Below are 15,745 nucleotides of genomic sequence, written 5' to 3'. Positions count from 1 at the left end.
TCCTCGAATCTTACACCCTATTTGAATATGTAGATAAATTGTTTGATTGTTAGCGGTAATTTCTCCTTAGTATCTATGCTTCTACCACTGCTGTAGCTCAAAGAGAATCTTCAAAGACATTCGTGTCTATCTGCATATGCCAATGATTTTACGAGTACGAATACAGTACAGTAAAATAAAAGTAAATAAGAGTACAATAAAAAGCAATTCCACTGTTCCCAACTTAGGAATCATAACAATACATATCAAAGCTACAGGCACACGTATTTTTAAAAACTTGAAGTCTAAGACAAATTACCAAGAAATTCACGAAAAGGGAAACATCTCTACTGACGTTGGTGCTAACCTTCACATGGCTAACTAGCGGAAAGCTACATCTGCAAAAAGAAAGTTCTTTGAAAAAATTGTAACACTTTCATACGAAAAAAAAAATTCATACTTAAACACGAAAAATACCGGGAAAATTTCCAGTGTTAGGGGGTTGGGGGGGGGGGGGGGGGGGGGGGGGGGGGGGGGGGGGGGGGGGGGGCCCCCCCCCCACCACCCCCCCACCCCTCCCCCGTTTTTTTTTCAAAAAAAAAAAAAAAAAAAAACCAAAAATGGTTTTATTTTTTTAATAAAAAAAATCTACCCCCAAAACATTTATAAAAAAAAAATGGAAAGGGGATCTTTTTCCCTCACAATGTAAAATATCAATTTATTGTATAATTTCACGGCTAATTTACATTGTAAAGTTTAGTTTCTCAATTCTATGTCTGCAGAGAAATACGATGCTGAGTAAGCGGAAACTTTGAATGCTCATGGGGTCTTTGAATTTGTAGGTAGTTAAGTGCTTCAACAGCACCTTTAAAAACTACGCCTCGACCCTTAATCAATAGTGGATAAGCTGCTCGCAGATTTCTACAAGCACAGGTAAAACACGCGGGGGGCGGACATCTTGAGCAAGAATCTCCTATTTTGCTCAAAATGTAGGACATTTTGCGTTACTTACTTGCCCTTTTGTTGTTGACTCTTTACTGCCGTAAGGCAGCCAAAGGTTAACTGCCCAATGGAAGTATGTAGCTCCAGTAATGCTCTCATTGTATATTAGCATCAATAGAAGATTTTATTCAGCCATTTTCTAAAATAAAATATCGAAACGGATTTCAATAAAGGAAGTCCAAAGTTGTTTTCTGTTTTGTAAGCCCACTGAGTGAGTGCCTACCTATCATCTGTTTCGCACATCAATTAAATCTTTTAAGGATGCAGTTGCCTTGTGTTTGAAGGAGGCTAACCTTTCTAGTCTATTAGAGGTCGCTCCATTCGTAACTGCCCCATCGTTCTCCGTTAAGATTTCCATGAAGAGCCAAGCCATTGCTCCTCTGGCAATAATCATCCACTGGATGCACGCGCACATGTTTTACCTGCGCGAGTGAAACGCTAGGGGTAGAAGCAAGAACGATTTTGCAGCTTCCCACAGCCTACAGATACAGTAACGAAGGACGGCGGAGCAGGAATTGGCGAACATAGGGACCTTTCTGGTACTCCTAGCTTATCACATGAAGGTTATTACATCATTGTTTGAAACTGGTTCATTGAAAGTCGAACTTTCCAAATGCATCATTATTATTATGTATTATTATTGTATTGCTTTACTTTTAGCGCTCACAACGATTCTTACTCGGGTATACGGGTTTCACCAGCGCTGGTAGCACTCTGCATATAGCTATAGCAGCCGATAAGTTGGTCGCAAATGTTAAAGACAGCGTTTCATGAAACTGATTCAGTCTGTGGAAATCTGTGGGAAAAAATTGAGGTCTGGGTGAAGATTATGAGTATGAGCGTTTCTTGCAAGACTCCCTGTAGTCGCCCTAAAAAAAAAAACTTGGATTTTTTTCCGTAGAGTACGTGAAAAACGCTCTACCTTTGAGCACGTTCCGCCTCCGAGAGCGAGTGGTTGAATATCAATTGGATCTCCTCACTAGCCTTCTCAAGTAAAACCAATGAGTAGGCTGCTGATTGGATCGGAGCGTACACAAGGAGGCGTGTACTAACGTATCTGATAGGATCAAACGCCATCTTTCAGAACAATTAGAAGGAGTTGAGTGGACCCACGCTCATACTCGTAATCTACACCACGAACTCCATATTTCCTCACAGTTTTCCCAACTGCGTTAGTTTCGTTATGCCTGCAGTTAAGATGAATAGCTAAGGTATTTTATGTAAGCTTCGGATATGGTCATCCTTAGTTCAGCGCAATTTATTTGGTAACCAGTCTGAATGTCCGGCTAAAGCCGGACTTCAGACTTTCTGTGATCTTAGCTTTGCTCCCTTTCAGTGATCAATGGAAGTTCGTAGTAGTGACATTTTCTGTAAGATCAGAATTCTCTTCTTCTAGCAACGTTTTCTTCTTTCTTACTACAAATAAAGGCAAAAGATTTCATAGTCTTCCTTCTAACGCGTCAGTCGTCAGCAACACTTTGAGAATATTCGAACTTTAGCTTCAAACACTCCTTCGGTTTCTATATAATATAGACACAATTCTAAAGCATTACTCGAAGTATGGGTGTTCTTCCTGTTTTCCCCAACACCTATCAAAGAATGATGTTTTAACATGAAATAACGTAAACAGCATCATTGTACTGATAAAGATAAGTTCCACATCAGATCATGTAAGCTGTTGGGTACTATTTAAGCAGCCGTTTGTGTGAGTGTTTCTACTTTTTGAAGAAGGCATGGCACCAAGTTGAGGCGACCGTGCAAGGAAATAGATACGTGGAGGATTCATAGAGGTGCAATGCAACACGCGCAGTGGCCATAAATATGGAACGTCCAATTTACCTTTCGCGACATCTGCACAAGGTTACTGCGCACCGATCCGACGCCGTGGGACCCATCACACCTCATTTCAACGCTATCTGGTGTTGGTGCACCAATTCGACGAAATTGGACCCGTCACACCCACTTCTATAGGTATCTGGCGCCGCTGGATCCGTCGCACCCCCTTCTATAGGTATCTGGCGCCGCTGGATCCGTCGCACCCCCTTCTATAGGTATCTGGCGCCGGTGGACCCGTCGCACCTCTTCTATAGGTATCTGGCGCCGGCGCGCCAATCCGACATCGCGGGACCCGTCGCAACCCATTTTATAGCGACGGGTCCACCGGTGCCAGATACCTATATAAGGGGATGTGACGAGCCCACCGGCGTCGGATTGGTGCGCCGGCGCCAGATAGCTATAATTTGGGGTGCGACGGGTCTACCGGCGCCAGATACCTAAAGAAAGGGGTGGGACGGGTCCACCAGCGCCAGATACCTATAGAAAGGGGTGGGACGGGTGCACCAGCGCCAGATACCTATAGAAAGGGGTGGGACGGGTCCAACGGCGTTGCATTAGTGCGCCGGCGCCAGATACCTGTAGAAGGGGATGCGACGGGTCCACCGGCGTCAGATTGCTGCGCCGGCGCCAGATACCCATAGGAGGCGGTGCGACGGGCCCACCATCGTCGGATTGGTGCGCCGGCGCCAGATATCCAGAAAAAGAGATGCGACGGGTCCACCGGCGCCAGATAAGTATAGAAGAGGGTGCAACGGGCCCACCGGCGTCGGATTGGTGCGCCGGCGCCAGATTGCTATATGTGACGGATCCACCGGCGTCGGTGGACCCGGTCATTGGTGCGCAATAACTTAGTGTACATGACGCAAAAGATAAATAGTTGGAGCCGTTTCATTGCCGTGACCACTGGGCGCTTTGCTCTTCAGCTTTATGACTCCCCCGCGTGCCTATTTCCTTCTTCCTTCGCTTCAAGTTTGTAGCATGCCGTTCTCAGAAAGTGGAAACATGCATGCAAACGGCTGTTTAAATAGTAGCAGGATGTTTATGTGATATGATGTGGAACGTTATCTTTATCACTAGGAACATGTCGTTCACGTCATTTTATGTTAAAACATCATTTTGTGATAACTACTGGGGGAAATCAGGAGGAATATCCATACTTCGAGTAATGCTTTCAAATTGTATCTTTATTATTCTGGCATCGAAGGAGTGTTTGTAGCTGATAGTCGAATATTCTCCAAATGTAGAATTCACGCGTTTAGAAGGAAAACTCCGTAATCTTTCGCCTTAATTTATAATATGAAGAAGAGAAGGAAAGCGTTGTTAAAAAAAACACAAATCTAATTTTACAGAAAAGATACCACTACTATTAACTTTTACTTATCAGTGAAGGGGAGCGAAGCTAAAACCACCGAAAGTCTGAAGTCCGGCTTTAGCCGGACATTCAGACTGGTATATCATGATCTTTATCTAGCTTCGATCGAATCAGCAGAAAAGCGTTCCTTCAAAAATCACTGCACGACTAGCAGTCTTCCGAATAACATCATCAGTGTGTTCAAGCGAATGGATAACCTCCAATGGCAAACGAATGCCAGCTGCTTGTCACAGTCAAATTAACACAATATGTATGTATCTACCAATGTGCGCATATCAGATTCTAGTTCCTGAAATCAGTTTGAAAAACATGTACTGGAAACAACAAGAAGGAAAGTAAGAAAATAGCTGCAATTGGAGAACTAGTAGAATGATTTATTTATGATAAAGATCATTATAGATTTCAAGTGAGACAAACCTGGAAAGCATTGCTCCCAAACACCTCGAAGCTCATTGCGATCTTGCTCCGTTCTTAAGACACAAAGCTAATCGTTGACGACAATGAAACAAGAATAGAAAAACTAGACATAAACTAACTCCAGGAACCCCATTTTCTTCTTTCTTTCTCCTTCATGGTACTTTCTAAAGTGGTTGTAGTACTGAAAACGGAACAACTCAATGTAAACCACACAGATAAAGGATGTTGCGTAAACGCTACCCTTTGGGTTGTCAACAGCACTGTGTCACAATGTTGACACTTCAGCACACTCTTTCCCCAGTGCACTCTAACGTGATCTTTAAGATCCCTGATACCACTCCAACGTAATCTGATGGTCTTACAACCCTGTAGTTGTAGGATTACTTCGGAAAAATGAAAGTTCGACACAAAGTATTTTAATAAAACGCAAAAACGTGAAGTGCGGAACTCACAGGAAAATTGCATACAATGGTAGTTGTCGGGTGACGGACCGATCTTCTCTTCGCAACATCTTTGATAGTAGCGTTTTCCTAAAACGAATTTAGATTGACGTTAATATGTAGATCTAATGCACATCATGCTAAGTATGCTTGTTTTCGGTCATTCGGCTAAATTATCTTCTTGAACAAAAAGAAAGGTGAAAACAATGTATGGGACTAAGCCGGCAGGCTCTTTTATTCAGAAAGGATCATTAGAACAATTACAAAGACGAAATTGATGCCCTGCCGCAGATCAAAGCTATTAGATGCACTTTTCAAAGTTCTCAAGTGTCTCAGTTATGTCAAACTAGAAATGGTCAGCAGAGAAGAACGTTCTTGAAATAGTGGTGACCTAGCACCACATTTCGCGCACTGAAGCCTTGAGCCGATGGATGAACGCAATCAATGATGAAGTTGGTGGCACTTTAGCTAATTTAACGGCTCTCATCACTGATCAAGTGCGCTCCAAAAAATACGTCTCTCTATTGAATCATCACCAATTTCCCGTAAGTTTTCTTCTGATTTCAACATCATATATCCGTTCAAACAATCTTTGCCTCCCCATGAAACTACTGTTCAAGCTCTCTATTCGATGAAATGCTACTCGTTGTTCGCAAAGTTTTGAAAAAGATCCTCCAATTGGGCTTCAAATCGACAACATTCCACCTTTCTGCTCTGATGAGATGTGTTCGGTTCGGATGCAGAGTTGTACAAGCATACACATGATAAAATAATGCAACATGATCTGAAATCTTTCTGGCGTCAGTGGAGATCTCAACTGCATCTATGTTGTTACTTCAACCCAGAAATCTTAGAATGGCTATCTTTCACAATCGTATCTGTTAGGTAGAACAGGCACGTTTTCTCTCGTCGTGACGAATTCGAATCCATTACTCTAAAATTTAGAAGTTTCTAAATCCGAAATTTTATAAAGATTTCCAAGGCGCGTTACGCTGCATAATCGACTTCAACTAAACCGACGGAAAGTGAGCCGACGAAAAGTCGACAAGGAGTGGTGCTCTCACGCGATGGCTAAGCGGAGAGTCGCCGAAGGAACACTTGGAACGTTATTCTTTCCCTATTCTCGTCTTTTTCTGAAACCATCACTTTGGGGAAGAGAAGGGTTGGCCTTTCATTTTCGCTGCTGTAGTCTGTCATTGATTGACCAAATTCCAATAGAAAGACTTAAAACACCTGCATTAAGGCCGACTTTCAAATTTCGTATCTCAACCGCTCTACCAACAGACAGTAAGACTGATCGATACACATTGAACTAAACCATAGGACAGAACATGTGTTTGCTTCTTTACTAATCTAGTACTTCGAGCACTTGCGACGAGTTCGTTAAGGGAGTGACCCTTCCGCATACTTGGTCTGAGTGCACTGCATATGAAATAGCTGCCACTAAAAATGTATGGAGGGAATTAAAGTAGCTGCAACATGATTCTAGAGTTACTTTTATCATAAAGAGTTTAAGTGTTACGAGAGGAAAATTGAAAAAGAGGAATTATTTTAGTAGTGACAGTCTCAGCTGTTGTAGAAGTTCTGATGACTGAAATCTGGTAGTGTACCGCACTACTAAATTTTTTACAGTGTCAAATAGAAGAACAACACAATGACTTTGTGAAGTGTTAGTAGTAGTAACAGCAACATTTTTAAATGTTTTGAAAGTAACGGGAAGAAAAACTCACACTACGCCCAAGTTTTTCTTTTCTTTTATGCAGACCATTGTGCGATGGCTTCCGGTTACCCTTAAGCAAAAGTAAAATAAAGACATCTATAAAGATGAGGATTTGATAGATGAGGATCCATGAACAACTCCAAATTTCTGTAGAAAAATAAAAAAAACCCACAGAACGAATTCCCCGCCTTCCTTTCTTATGTTTCGCTGCATCCATTTTCTGCAGAATACCCTGCGAAAAGTATTTCTGTGAAAAAAAAAAACCAACTCCTTAAGGAAAAGGCAAATTTAAAGACAATTAAGCGCAGCGGCGAGGCTGCAACTCAACTAATCAGGAAATCTTTCAGGATTCAGTTTTCTCACACTTCGATGGTCTATTTACCTCTAATCATTAGATTCCAGTACATGTTTTGTACTGTGCACCCACTTTTATGTTTAAATGTGTTTCCATTCGATAGTTTTCCATTTGGGTCCGCCCTAGTGGTCACTAAAGATGTTATCTTGCCATCAAGGGTAGATCTTGAATAACCTTTCCAATGTCAGAGTGAAACGTATCTACCGCCGAACTCTAATCAATAAAAAATTGTCAAAAGGGTTTTAACATACTTTGAATACGAGTATTCTTGTCATTTATAAACTAAAACTCCGTGGTCTTGCAGGCGATGATTAGACATGTAGACATATGATATTCACCTTCTAGAGAAGATCCTATTTATAATTTGTCGTATTTCACGGCCGCAGTAGAGGGACGGCCCAACCAGAATGAACTTTCTTTTCTCGATGCTACCACAGAAACCAAATATTTGAATGTGTCAAACGCAGACGACCGTCAGTGCTGATTCTCACAATCCTAAGTACGGATCTACCAAGCATCTTCGAGTGTCGTGAGCTGCTGCACATGAACGCACGAAATGGGATCTTTAGAAGTTAAAGGTATCACCCCATGAATATGGGGCGGTGCGGGTTTCAGGTGGGTTATGCCTATGCGGGGTCGTAGATTATGGGGAGGAGGGTGATTCCATCCATTTCTTACTGATTGCCATAAAAAAAACGGCCCGGAAGATACGGCTTCGAGCGTTCCGGCGCTATTTCCTGCAACGAGTTGTATTGGAGCGCGCAAGCCTTGTGCACGCGCCGCATCTTCAGGGCCGTTTTTTTACGGCAATTAGGAAGAAATTGACGGATTCAACCTCCTCCCCATAATTTACAATCCCGTATAGGCATAACCCACCTGAAACCCACACCATCTCAGATTCGTGAGGTGATGCCTTTGAGTTTAGTGATTTTCATTGTGGGAATAGTCGAACGATACCTGGTTGAGAATGCTTAAGGTACAACCTGCACGTGTGTGATCATGTTTTGCGAGGACAATATTTGAACGCGTCTTGATGGTGTAGCTGTAGAGGTTGACCAGGTGGAATGGCCACCTTGGAAACTCCGTGTTCTCCATGACTGTGAAGCTACGATATGACTTTAAGAGTCGGAAGTGCTTATCTTGGCTGCGCGTTCCACAGCCAGGACCAAAGTGACGCCCGTATCCTTCCAACGATAACTGCGTTATGGTCGATCTGAGCGCGCTTTCAGGGTTTTCGGGGCAACGCCCAGCTCTCATTCTAGACTTGATTCAAGCAGCAAGTCTAAAGAGCAGAGCTCAAGAAGTGAAATCCACCCCTTCCGTCAATTATCGGTTGTCATTGAAGCTACGAATGGTTTCATTAAGTTGAAATCTCCGCGAAATATTCTGTTCCTTTCAAGAAGGTCTACGGTCTTGGGCAGCGATTGCAGATAATCTTGAACCACCTGAAATTTCGTTCGCTTTGGTACATCATCATCTAATCACCTTAACTGAGCGTATCATACGCTATCACTCACTTATTACCACGTGATGGAATTTTCCAATCATGGGGTCCTAACGATGACCCGTAAAGAAGGAGGTGGAGAGGGAGGGGGCGGTAAGAGGGGGGCAAGGCACCGTAGAAGGGGAGTGGGCCAGAAGGTGAATTGAGGACACCACACCATAATGATGAGGAAAGAATGAAATACATTTTAGGTGTACGATGGTAACATGGAGATCCTGCATGCTTCCACCCGGTGTTTCTGACTGAATATAAAATTTTGAGTAGGTTTAAATTAATACAGTTGTAGAAAATTAGAGTGAACCTTTCTGAAGTTTCTTCTCCCAGATGCCACCATTGTTGAAGAGGTTCAGGATTTGCCCGGAGATGGGAGATCAGTAAGTGAGTTTATATTAATAGCATAAGTCTGGAAGAAAAATGAAAAAAGAAATGCTACGAGTAACGCGCTCGACGCAAGTGAAGGACGGGATTCGAAGGTCACTCCTATGTCACCAATCGATGATCAGAGACTATCTGCTAAGGAAAGCAAAATTAGGTGGGCCGGACACGTGAGGCTTTTCAACGACAATCGTTGGACCAGAGCCGTAAGCAACTGGGTACCACGCGACATCACACGCACCGCAGGAAGACCGCCGACGCGATGGTCAGACCTCTTTACGAAGTCAAGGAAGTGCTGGTGCCCGCTCGAGCAAATAGATGAACAACGGGAGTACAGGTGATACAGGTGATGTCTGAAACAAACACGTAGAATACTTGTATAAAGCGCTCCAGAAAATGCTGGATTTGTGTGATAACCGGCCCCATCCCAAGATTGACATTTTTCAATGTCGTGTTGCTCTAAGCGAGTTTGATGTAATCGGTATTGTGTCGATGGTTCACCCCATGCATTATCATGTGTTGTCGTATAAACCAGTCAAAGAGCTCACATCACCCGCTCTAGAAGTCTGAAGAGGAGAACACATAGCCTTGAGCAAAGCAGCCTGACCATTCTTGACCTTCTTCACTAAACTCCTTTTCCTCTCTGTCAATCCGTCAACCTTGTCGAGAAATTAGAGTGCCGTCTTAGGTCAAGCAGATGATGAATTCGGTTCCTAGTTGATTCCAGCAATTTTCTTGACTTCTGATCAGGAAAAAACGCTTAGAATTGATCGTTTTTCTGGCCATGTTGTTGAAGATTCAGAAATTCAGAAGAAGTTCACGAAGATGGAAGTAAAAAATTGTCATTTTGCAGTACAGTCAAGTGTGTTCTCACTGTATTGGAGAACGCTTCGTACACAATCTTATTCCACATTATGTAATAATCTATGAAATAAAAAAGTGAATTTCACGAAAAAGAAAAAAAAAGTTGGATACGACCAAATGAGATTTGGTACCAAGCACCAGCGGACTATAATTGGCTAGTGTCATCTCTTTCATAGCTTCCATGTTGCTGTAATAGTTCTCCGCTGCTGTTAATTCAACATATCGAAAATTTGCGTCCTTGGAAAACTTAACACCAAAAATCTACTAAGTAACGAATGACAAATTTGAAATTCGGTAGGTGATAGAAGCAAGAAGAGACACCTAGCAGCAAAAGAAGCAAATTTACAGGAAAGATTGTTGGAAAACTGGTGTTGAAATAATTGTAGGTTCTAAAAAACATTCTTTTTTGAAAATGTAAAAATGGGACCGCTCAGTGAACCAAATTTTCGCGAAAGAGGTAGAAACTTGAAACTACACCTAAAAAATCAAGGTTTCAATGCTATATCGTTTTCAGCAATTTGAACGTGGTTTTAATAAAATTTAGTGGCCAAAAAAGCACAAATTTTGCCAGCAGTGTTAGGTCTGGAAAATAACTTCCTGAGAAGAGTACCCTGAAAAATACTTTGAATAGTGTTCCATAGAAGAATGATTGCACTACAAAAGAATCATACTACTGTTTTATGTGACTTTCTTTTCTTTGGAATTTAGATGAGGAAAATTAAGAAGTTTGTGTCTTCTTTTGGATTATTCCCGTCTAGATCTTGGGAGAATCAGACGATCTGGGAAAGAAGAAATTCTGTACACGAAGGTTCCTCCAGACCCTCTCTCCACACATAAAATACATTTTTTTGGAAACGCCGTTTCGTTTCCCTGAAACTGGAAAAAAGGCTAAATTTCCGGTTTTTGTTCGAGCACGGAAAAGTGCGCTATAAGCATGGATAAAGTCTAACTGCTCAGAGCATACATGAAGTTGAGCGGTTTGCCTTTCGGTATTTTGTAGATGAGGATTTTGTCTGTTAAATCTTATATCTTGCGACTTCGGAGTTTTTTCCAAATTTAAGATGAGGAAAAATGACATTTTCAAAACACTAGTCTGATTATTTTGTAGAGTTAACCATATTCTAATGAATACTACTAAAAGTATTTCTCAAGCTGCTCTTACCACAAAGTTATTTGCTATCTTTCAGACCCAATAATATGCACAGAATCTGCACTTTTATGCTATTAAATATTATTAAAATCATGTTTAAACTGTTGAAAACGATATAATGTCGAAATCTTCATTTCTTAGGTGTAGTAGAAGTTTGTTCTTTTTTTTTTGCAAAAATTTGGTTCAGCCAGATGTCGCACCTGAGCGATTATTAGATTGTCAAAACAAAGTGTTAGATCTTCACTTTTACTTTTCGTTGTTCCTCTATAATTCAACATATGTTCCTCACCCTTCTCTATTTTGTTGCACTATGTACTTTAATCAGTCTTTAAAAATATTTTTAAACTTTTAGGAGATGGAAATATTTAAGTAACATTTCAGAAAATTTGTTTCTGAAATGTTGTTGAAATATTCCCACGTCCTAAAATTACTTGGTTTTTCTTCGTGTTTCTATCATGTACCGAATTTCCCTTTTACCATTCGTTCCTTACCACTTTTATAGGTTGCATTTCTGAAAGACGGAAATTTCCGATATTTTTGATTGGTACTGACGAAGAACTGTCGGAGCAGTGTTGATGAGCACGAAGGGATCGTGTCCAATCATCACGCTTGACCCTACCCATAATCCCCAGCTCCGAGAAAAAGTACAGTGTTACGATGATAGCCCTCTCAACGTTGGACGATTTTAGAACCTACATAGTTGTCCCACCTCTGACACTGCCCTTTTTCAAATAACTAGGGATGCCCAAAGAAAAATGTGTAGTTTCAGAATTCCAGCTATCCGCCCAAATTTGCCGTCTCCCTTTTTATGTCGCATCTCTCATTCGTGCAGCCACTGACACGCTTATATACGTATTTTTTTAATTTTTATTTTAGCACTTTCCTGCGATCTGCGTTTCATTCCAGAAATTTTTTAAAGCTTGAAGAAACATGTCACGCCACATGATATATGGGAAACTCAGATCAGATGTAGCTGGAACTCTTGCATTATCACACAACAAACCTTAATGCTTTTTTCTTCGTTATTTATTGCTATCCTACTGCTTCTCCTTTTCAATCGAGCAACTGTGCCGTGAAGATATGTGGTCTCCGAAGAGATCTCATCGTTAACCTGCAATCACCACCTTGAGGCCAGACGAGTGTGCCTCGACGAAGTATAAGAAATAGAACACACATCACCATAGTTCGAAACGTTATGAGGAGGAACGAGCACATTGGTGACGAATGCTTCGTAACCAAGTCCTTTCTGTTTAAAAACGGGATTAACGTCAGCCATTCCAAATGAACAATATATTATCGAACAAGTGGAACACTTACCAAAGTACTCACGAGATCCACTCCTTTGTCAGTGAATTCTTGAATAGTGGCATCGAAGATACAAATATGTACCATGTTACGGTAGTTCAAATCTCCTCTCGGAAAACTTTCTACCATTTCGAGAGCAAAAGCTTTACTGTTTGCTGAGAAATGCTGTATTACTGTACTTCTTATATAGATAGGGATTGATCTTCTAAGCCCGAAGGACGCCTTTCGAGTGGGGCACGGTAGTGAGAAGAGGAAATGCGTATTGAAGGCAGCGTACAACAAATATAGTCTGGTCAAAACGGCATGAAGCACGATGCAGTTGCGTAAGCAGGTGCGTTCGAAGTGGTGCGGTGGAGACAGCGGTTGGAATCGATGTGGGGCCATAGCGAATTGTAGCGATCGGTGGTGGCCTACTATAGAATGAATTGAGAGTGTAGCTCACGACCATGAGCGCTATCACCCTCAATTCCCCATTATCCAGAAAAACGGAGTGCGAAACAGCTTTGTCGCACCACACCTTCTTATTAGGCCTCTCATAACGTGCCACGAAGGAAGGTCCACTGTATGAGTCTGCGAGAGTCACCTTCAGGTCTGCGATCGAGTGGAGTCAATTTCTATGCTGCCTCCTTTTTTTCTGGATTGCTTGGAAGAACTGAGCATGAGTATGCTCATGCCCGCGAAGCACGCTCCCACTTTAAAAGCAGTATATCACGACGTTGACTATGTTGGCATCTCCTCTCATGGACAACAAAGAGTTCATGGTGTTGATTGCGAGTACGATACTGTTCACGTTCAATCTCCCCCCCCCCCCCATGCTCACACTCGTAACCCCCCATGCCCCCCCATGCTCACACTCGTAACCCCCCCCCCCCCCCCACCCCCATGCTCACACTCGTAACCTACATTCTGAATTCTATATTGTCCATTATAGATCCCCTCATCAATTCATTGATTCGCGTAGCGTCCCTTACTGCCTATCGGGCAGTCCGAATTGATTTTCGACGAATCGCAGGGCGGGACGATGCAAGGGGTGGAGGGTTGCAATAGATGGCGTCATACAAAACAGCATTCTGGAGGCTGCTGTTTGCAATGATGCAGGGAGAGATGAGCGGAACCACCCCGGTCTCCATAATCTACGACCCCGTATACGGATACTCCACCTGAAATCCGTACCAACCAAGATTCGTGATATGCTGCCTTTAAGCAGGGAATGAGTGAGTGTTGCAACAGAATCCTATTGTTTAGCCGGCTGTACACATGTGGAGTTGAGTATACGCTTGCGTTGTTCGATGATCTGAAGGAGAAAGAACAACGGTAAAGCAAAGAATATGTGATGTCAGTGAAACAATAACAGTGTTATAATCAACGGAATATTCGAACGCTTTACGCAAGCAAAACTATAGAAAACAGCTTGCTGGATACTTAGTTTTGCATCCTCTTATTAAAGCTGCGAAACTATAAGTTTACTTCTTTATTCTGCATGTCAATCGAGAAAACCACTCCTAGAGAAATATACAAAAAATTGTCAAAAAGTGGATCCGCTGTGGTTCGGCCCATCAATCCCTAACCGTCCATTTATATCGTTTTTTTACGAGGATTCCAGTGGCAACGCGCAACTCTTGCGGACGCGCCGCAGCCAAGCGCGAGCGGTCGAAAATCAAGGACATTTCGGATGTACACCACTTCGGGTTTGCGGAATGCCTTTAAAGCACCTATTTACCATAAACAGGACCAGATCTATCACTTTCCTCCGTTCCTGTTCCTTCACCTGTTTCACAAGTACCAACATTATTCAAAAGTTTCACACATAAACAACATAGGCCACACAAAGTTTGGAACCTTCGGGATATCGACCATCCACATCCCCAATTTAAATTAAAGTTAATAAGTTAATTTAAGTTAAACTTGGCCTCTAAGCAAGTTGTTGCATGCAAAAAAAAAACTCTAGTTTTGAGTTTTTTTTTTTTAAAGATAATCGATCAGTTAGGACAATTATGCTAATTAAGGTGATGAAATGACAGAACCAAGCCTGTCTAGTGGCTCGGACCTCTGGAAACCTGCTTAGGTAGCAATTAAAGCAGTTTTGGAGTGGCTCCTTTTTTTCTTCTTCTTTTTTCTCTTTTGTCCGAAGAATAGATGCTTCTCCTGTCTCCCGACAGAGATAATAGCGGGGTTAAAAATGCGTGTACGGTTTCTATAATAAACAACGCCAAAATATAACTGATCTTGTAGCAATCAAGCGGAACGGCAATGAACTCAATTATACTGAAATAAGACCGATTGAGGACTAACGGAATCGCAATGTACTAATGCCGAATTCATGCTGGTGGTATTCAGATGTAAGGAGCACAATTACCGCCCAACGCACGCATGTGTCCTCTTATATCAATTGGGCTCAAAAGAGTGCCAACCCCGTACTAAGATATATGATTTCTGAGCAGACTATTATGAAAAGGATCAAAGATACCAGCAAAATTGTAGTTAGAGAGTCCCTAGAAATACGAGTTGCTCAGATATTCGATCAAAACCCCAAACTCTAATACCACCGCCAACTTTCCCTTAGGCCCAAACATCTTACTTTCCTTCTTCCCTGGTATAATATTTACCATTTACTTTCTCGATATGTTTTAAAGGTTCATAAACCATCACGCTGCACTCAATTACAGTCTTCTTCAAGTCTATTCCTCCTAAACAACGCAGGCACATAATAGCCGTTATCCGCTGTTTTAATTCAGCGGCGCGATGGCAGTAGTCCGCAAGCGCAACCCCTCTATATATAGCAGAGCAAAAAACACCAGACTACGTAAGCGTCTGGGCTCGAAGTGCGAGGAGTGCAGCGGTTAGGATCGAGGCAGGACTGTTGCTAGCTCCAGTCGGACTGCAGCGGCTAGGCTGTGAACTCTGCGGGCAGCCTTAGTGGTGCCACGAAGGGTCTCCCATCGATCCGAACCGTTACGCCCAACCGCGCCGCTTGAGGCGCACCTCACACGAATGCGCCGCAGGAAAAGTCGTCCCGGCGCGACTATGCAGCTTCTTTGTGGATCCTCAGTTCTCAAATTGAAGAATTATCTATGGCACAACTCAGTGGACAGTGAAAATCCCTACACAACATAGAACAACAAAAGATGCGAGTAAACATCTGCAAAAACGAGATACAGTAGCGCAACCGGAAGTGAATGACGCTGTAGTGCATAGTAGTAATCGATATCACATGACTTTAGACCTTGTGGACGAGTTCAGACGTGTCAGAAACCAGCGTCGTGCGCGAAAATTTGAGCTGCTGGCAGAGTGCCAGGTGGTGGGAGTCACGTCATCTGATTTTAGGGACTTGTGTTCTTTTTCTCGTTTTTCATGGTTCAACCATGGGATTTCAACGGGTGACCTCTATTGAAGCCTACTGCCCCCTATCACTTTTACAGCACGCTG

General features: G+C 42.4%; 1 protein-coding gene across 2 annotated transcripts; it reads right to left on the bottom strand.

Annotated features, from left to right (window-relative positions):
* Positions 1-360: 360 nt before the first annotated feature.
* RB195_005143 (uncharacterized protein) lies at positions 361-12,448 on the bottom strand (the record flags this gene model as incomplete). Of its 2 annotated transcripts, none has more annotated exons than XM_064177460.1 (10): positions 361-377; positions 4,607-4,659; positions 4,726-4,787; positions 4,847-4,972; positions 5,059-5,136; positions 6,777-6,836; positions 6,939-6,998; positions 12,018-12,125; positions 12,189-12,260; positions 12,332-12,448. In XM_064177460.1, the coding sequence occupies 10 exons, from the start codon at positions 12,446-12,448 to the stop codon at positions 361-363; spliced, it is 753 nt and encodes a 250-aa protein (XP_064034585.1). The 2 variants fall into 2 exon arrangements, with proteins under 2 accessions (XP_064034585.1, XP_013305105.2); XM_013449651.2 differs by having other exon boundaries at positions 12,332-12,406.
* Between the last annotated feature and the right edge of the window lie 3,297 nt (positions 12,449-15,745).

This window comes from Necator americanus, chromosome I, assembly GCF_031761385.1.
Source record: "Necator americanus strain Aroian chromosome I, whole genome shotgun sequence".
NCBI classification, from domain to species: Eukaryota; Metazoa; Nematoda; class Chromadorea; order Rhabditida; family Ancylostomatidae; genus Necator; species Necator americanus.
This window is presented reverse-complemented; position numbering and strand designations above follow the sequence as displayed.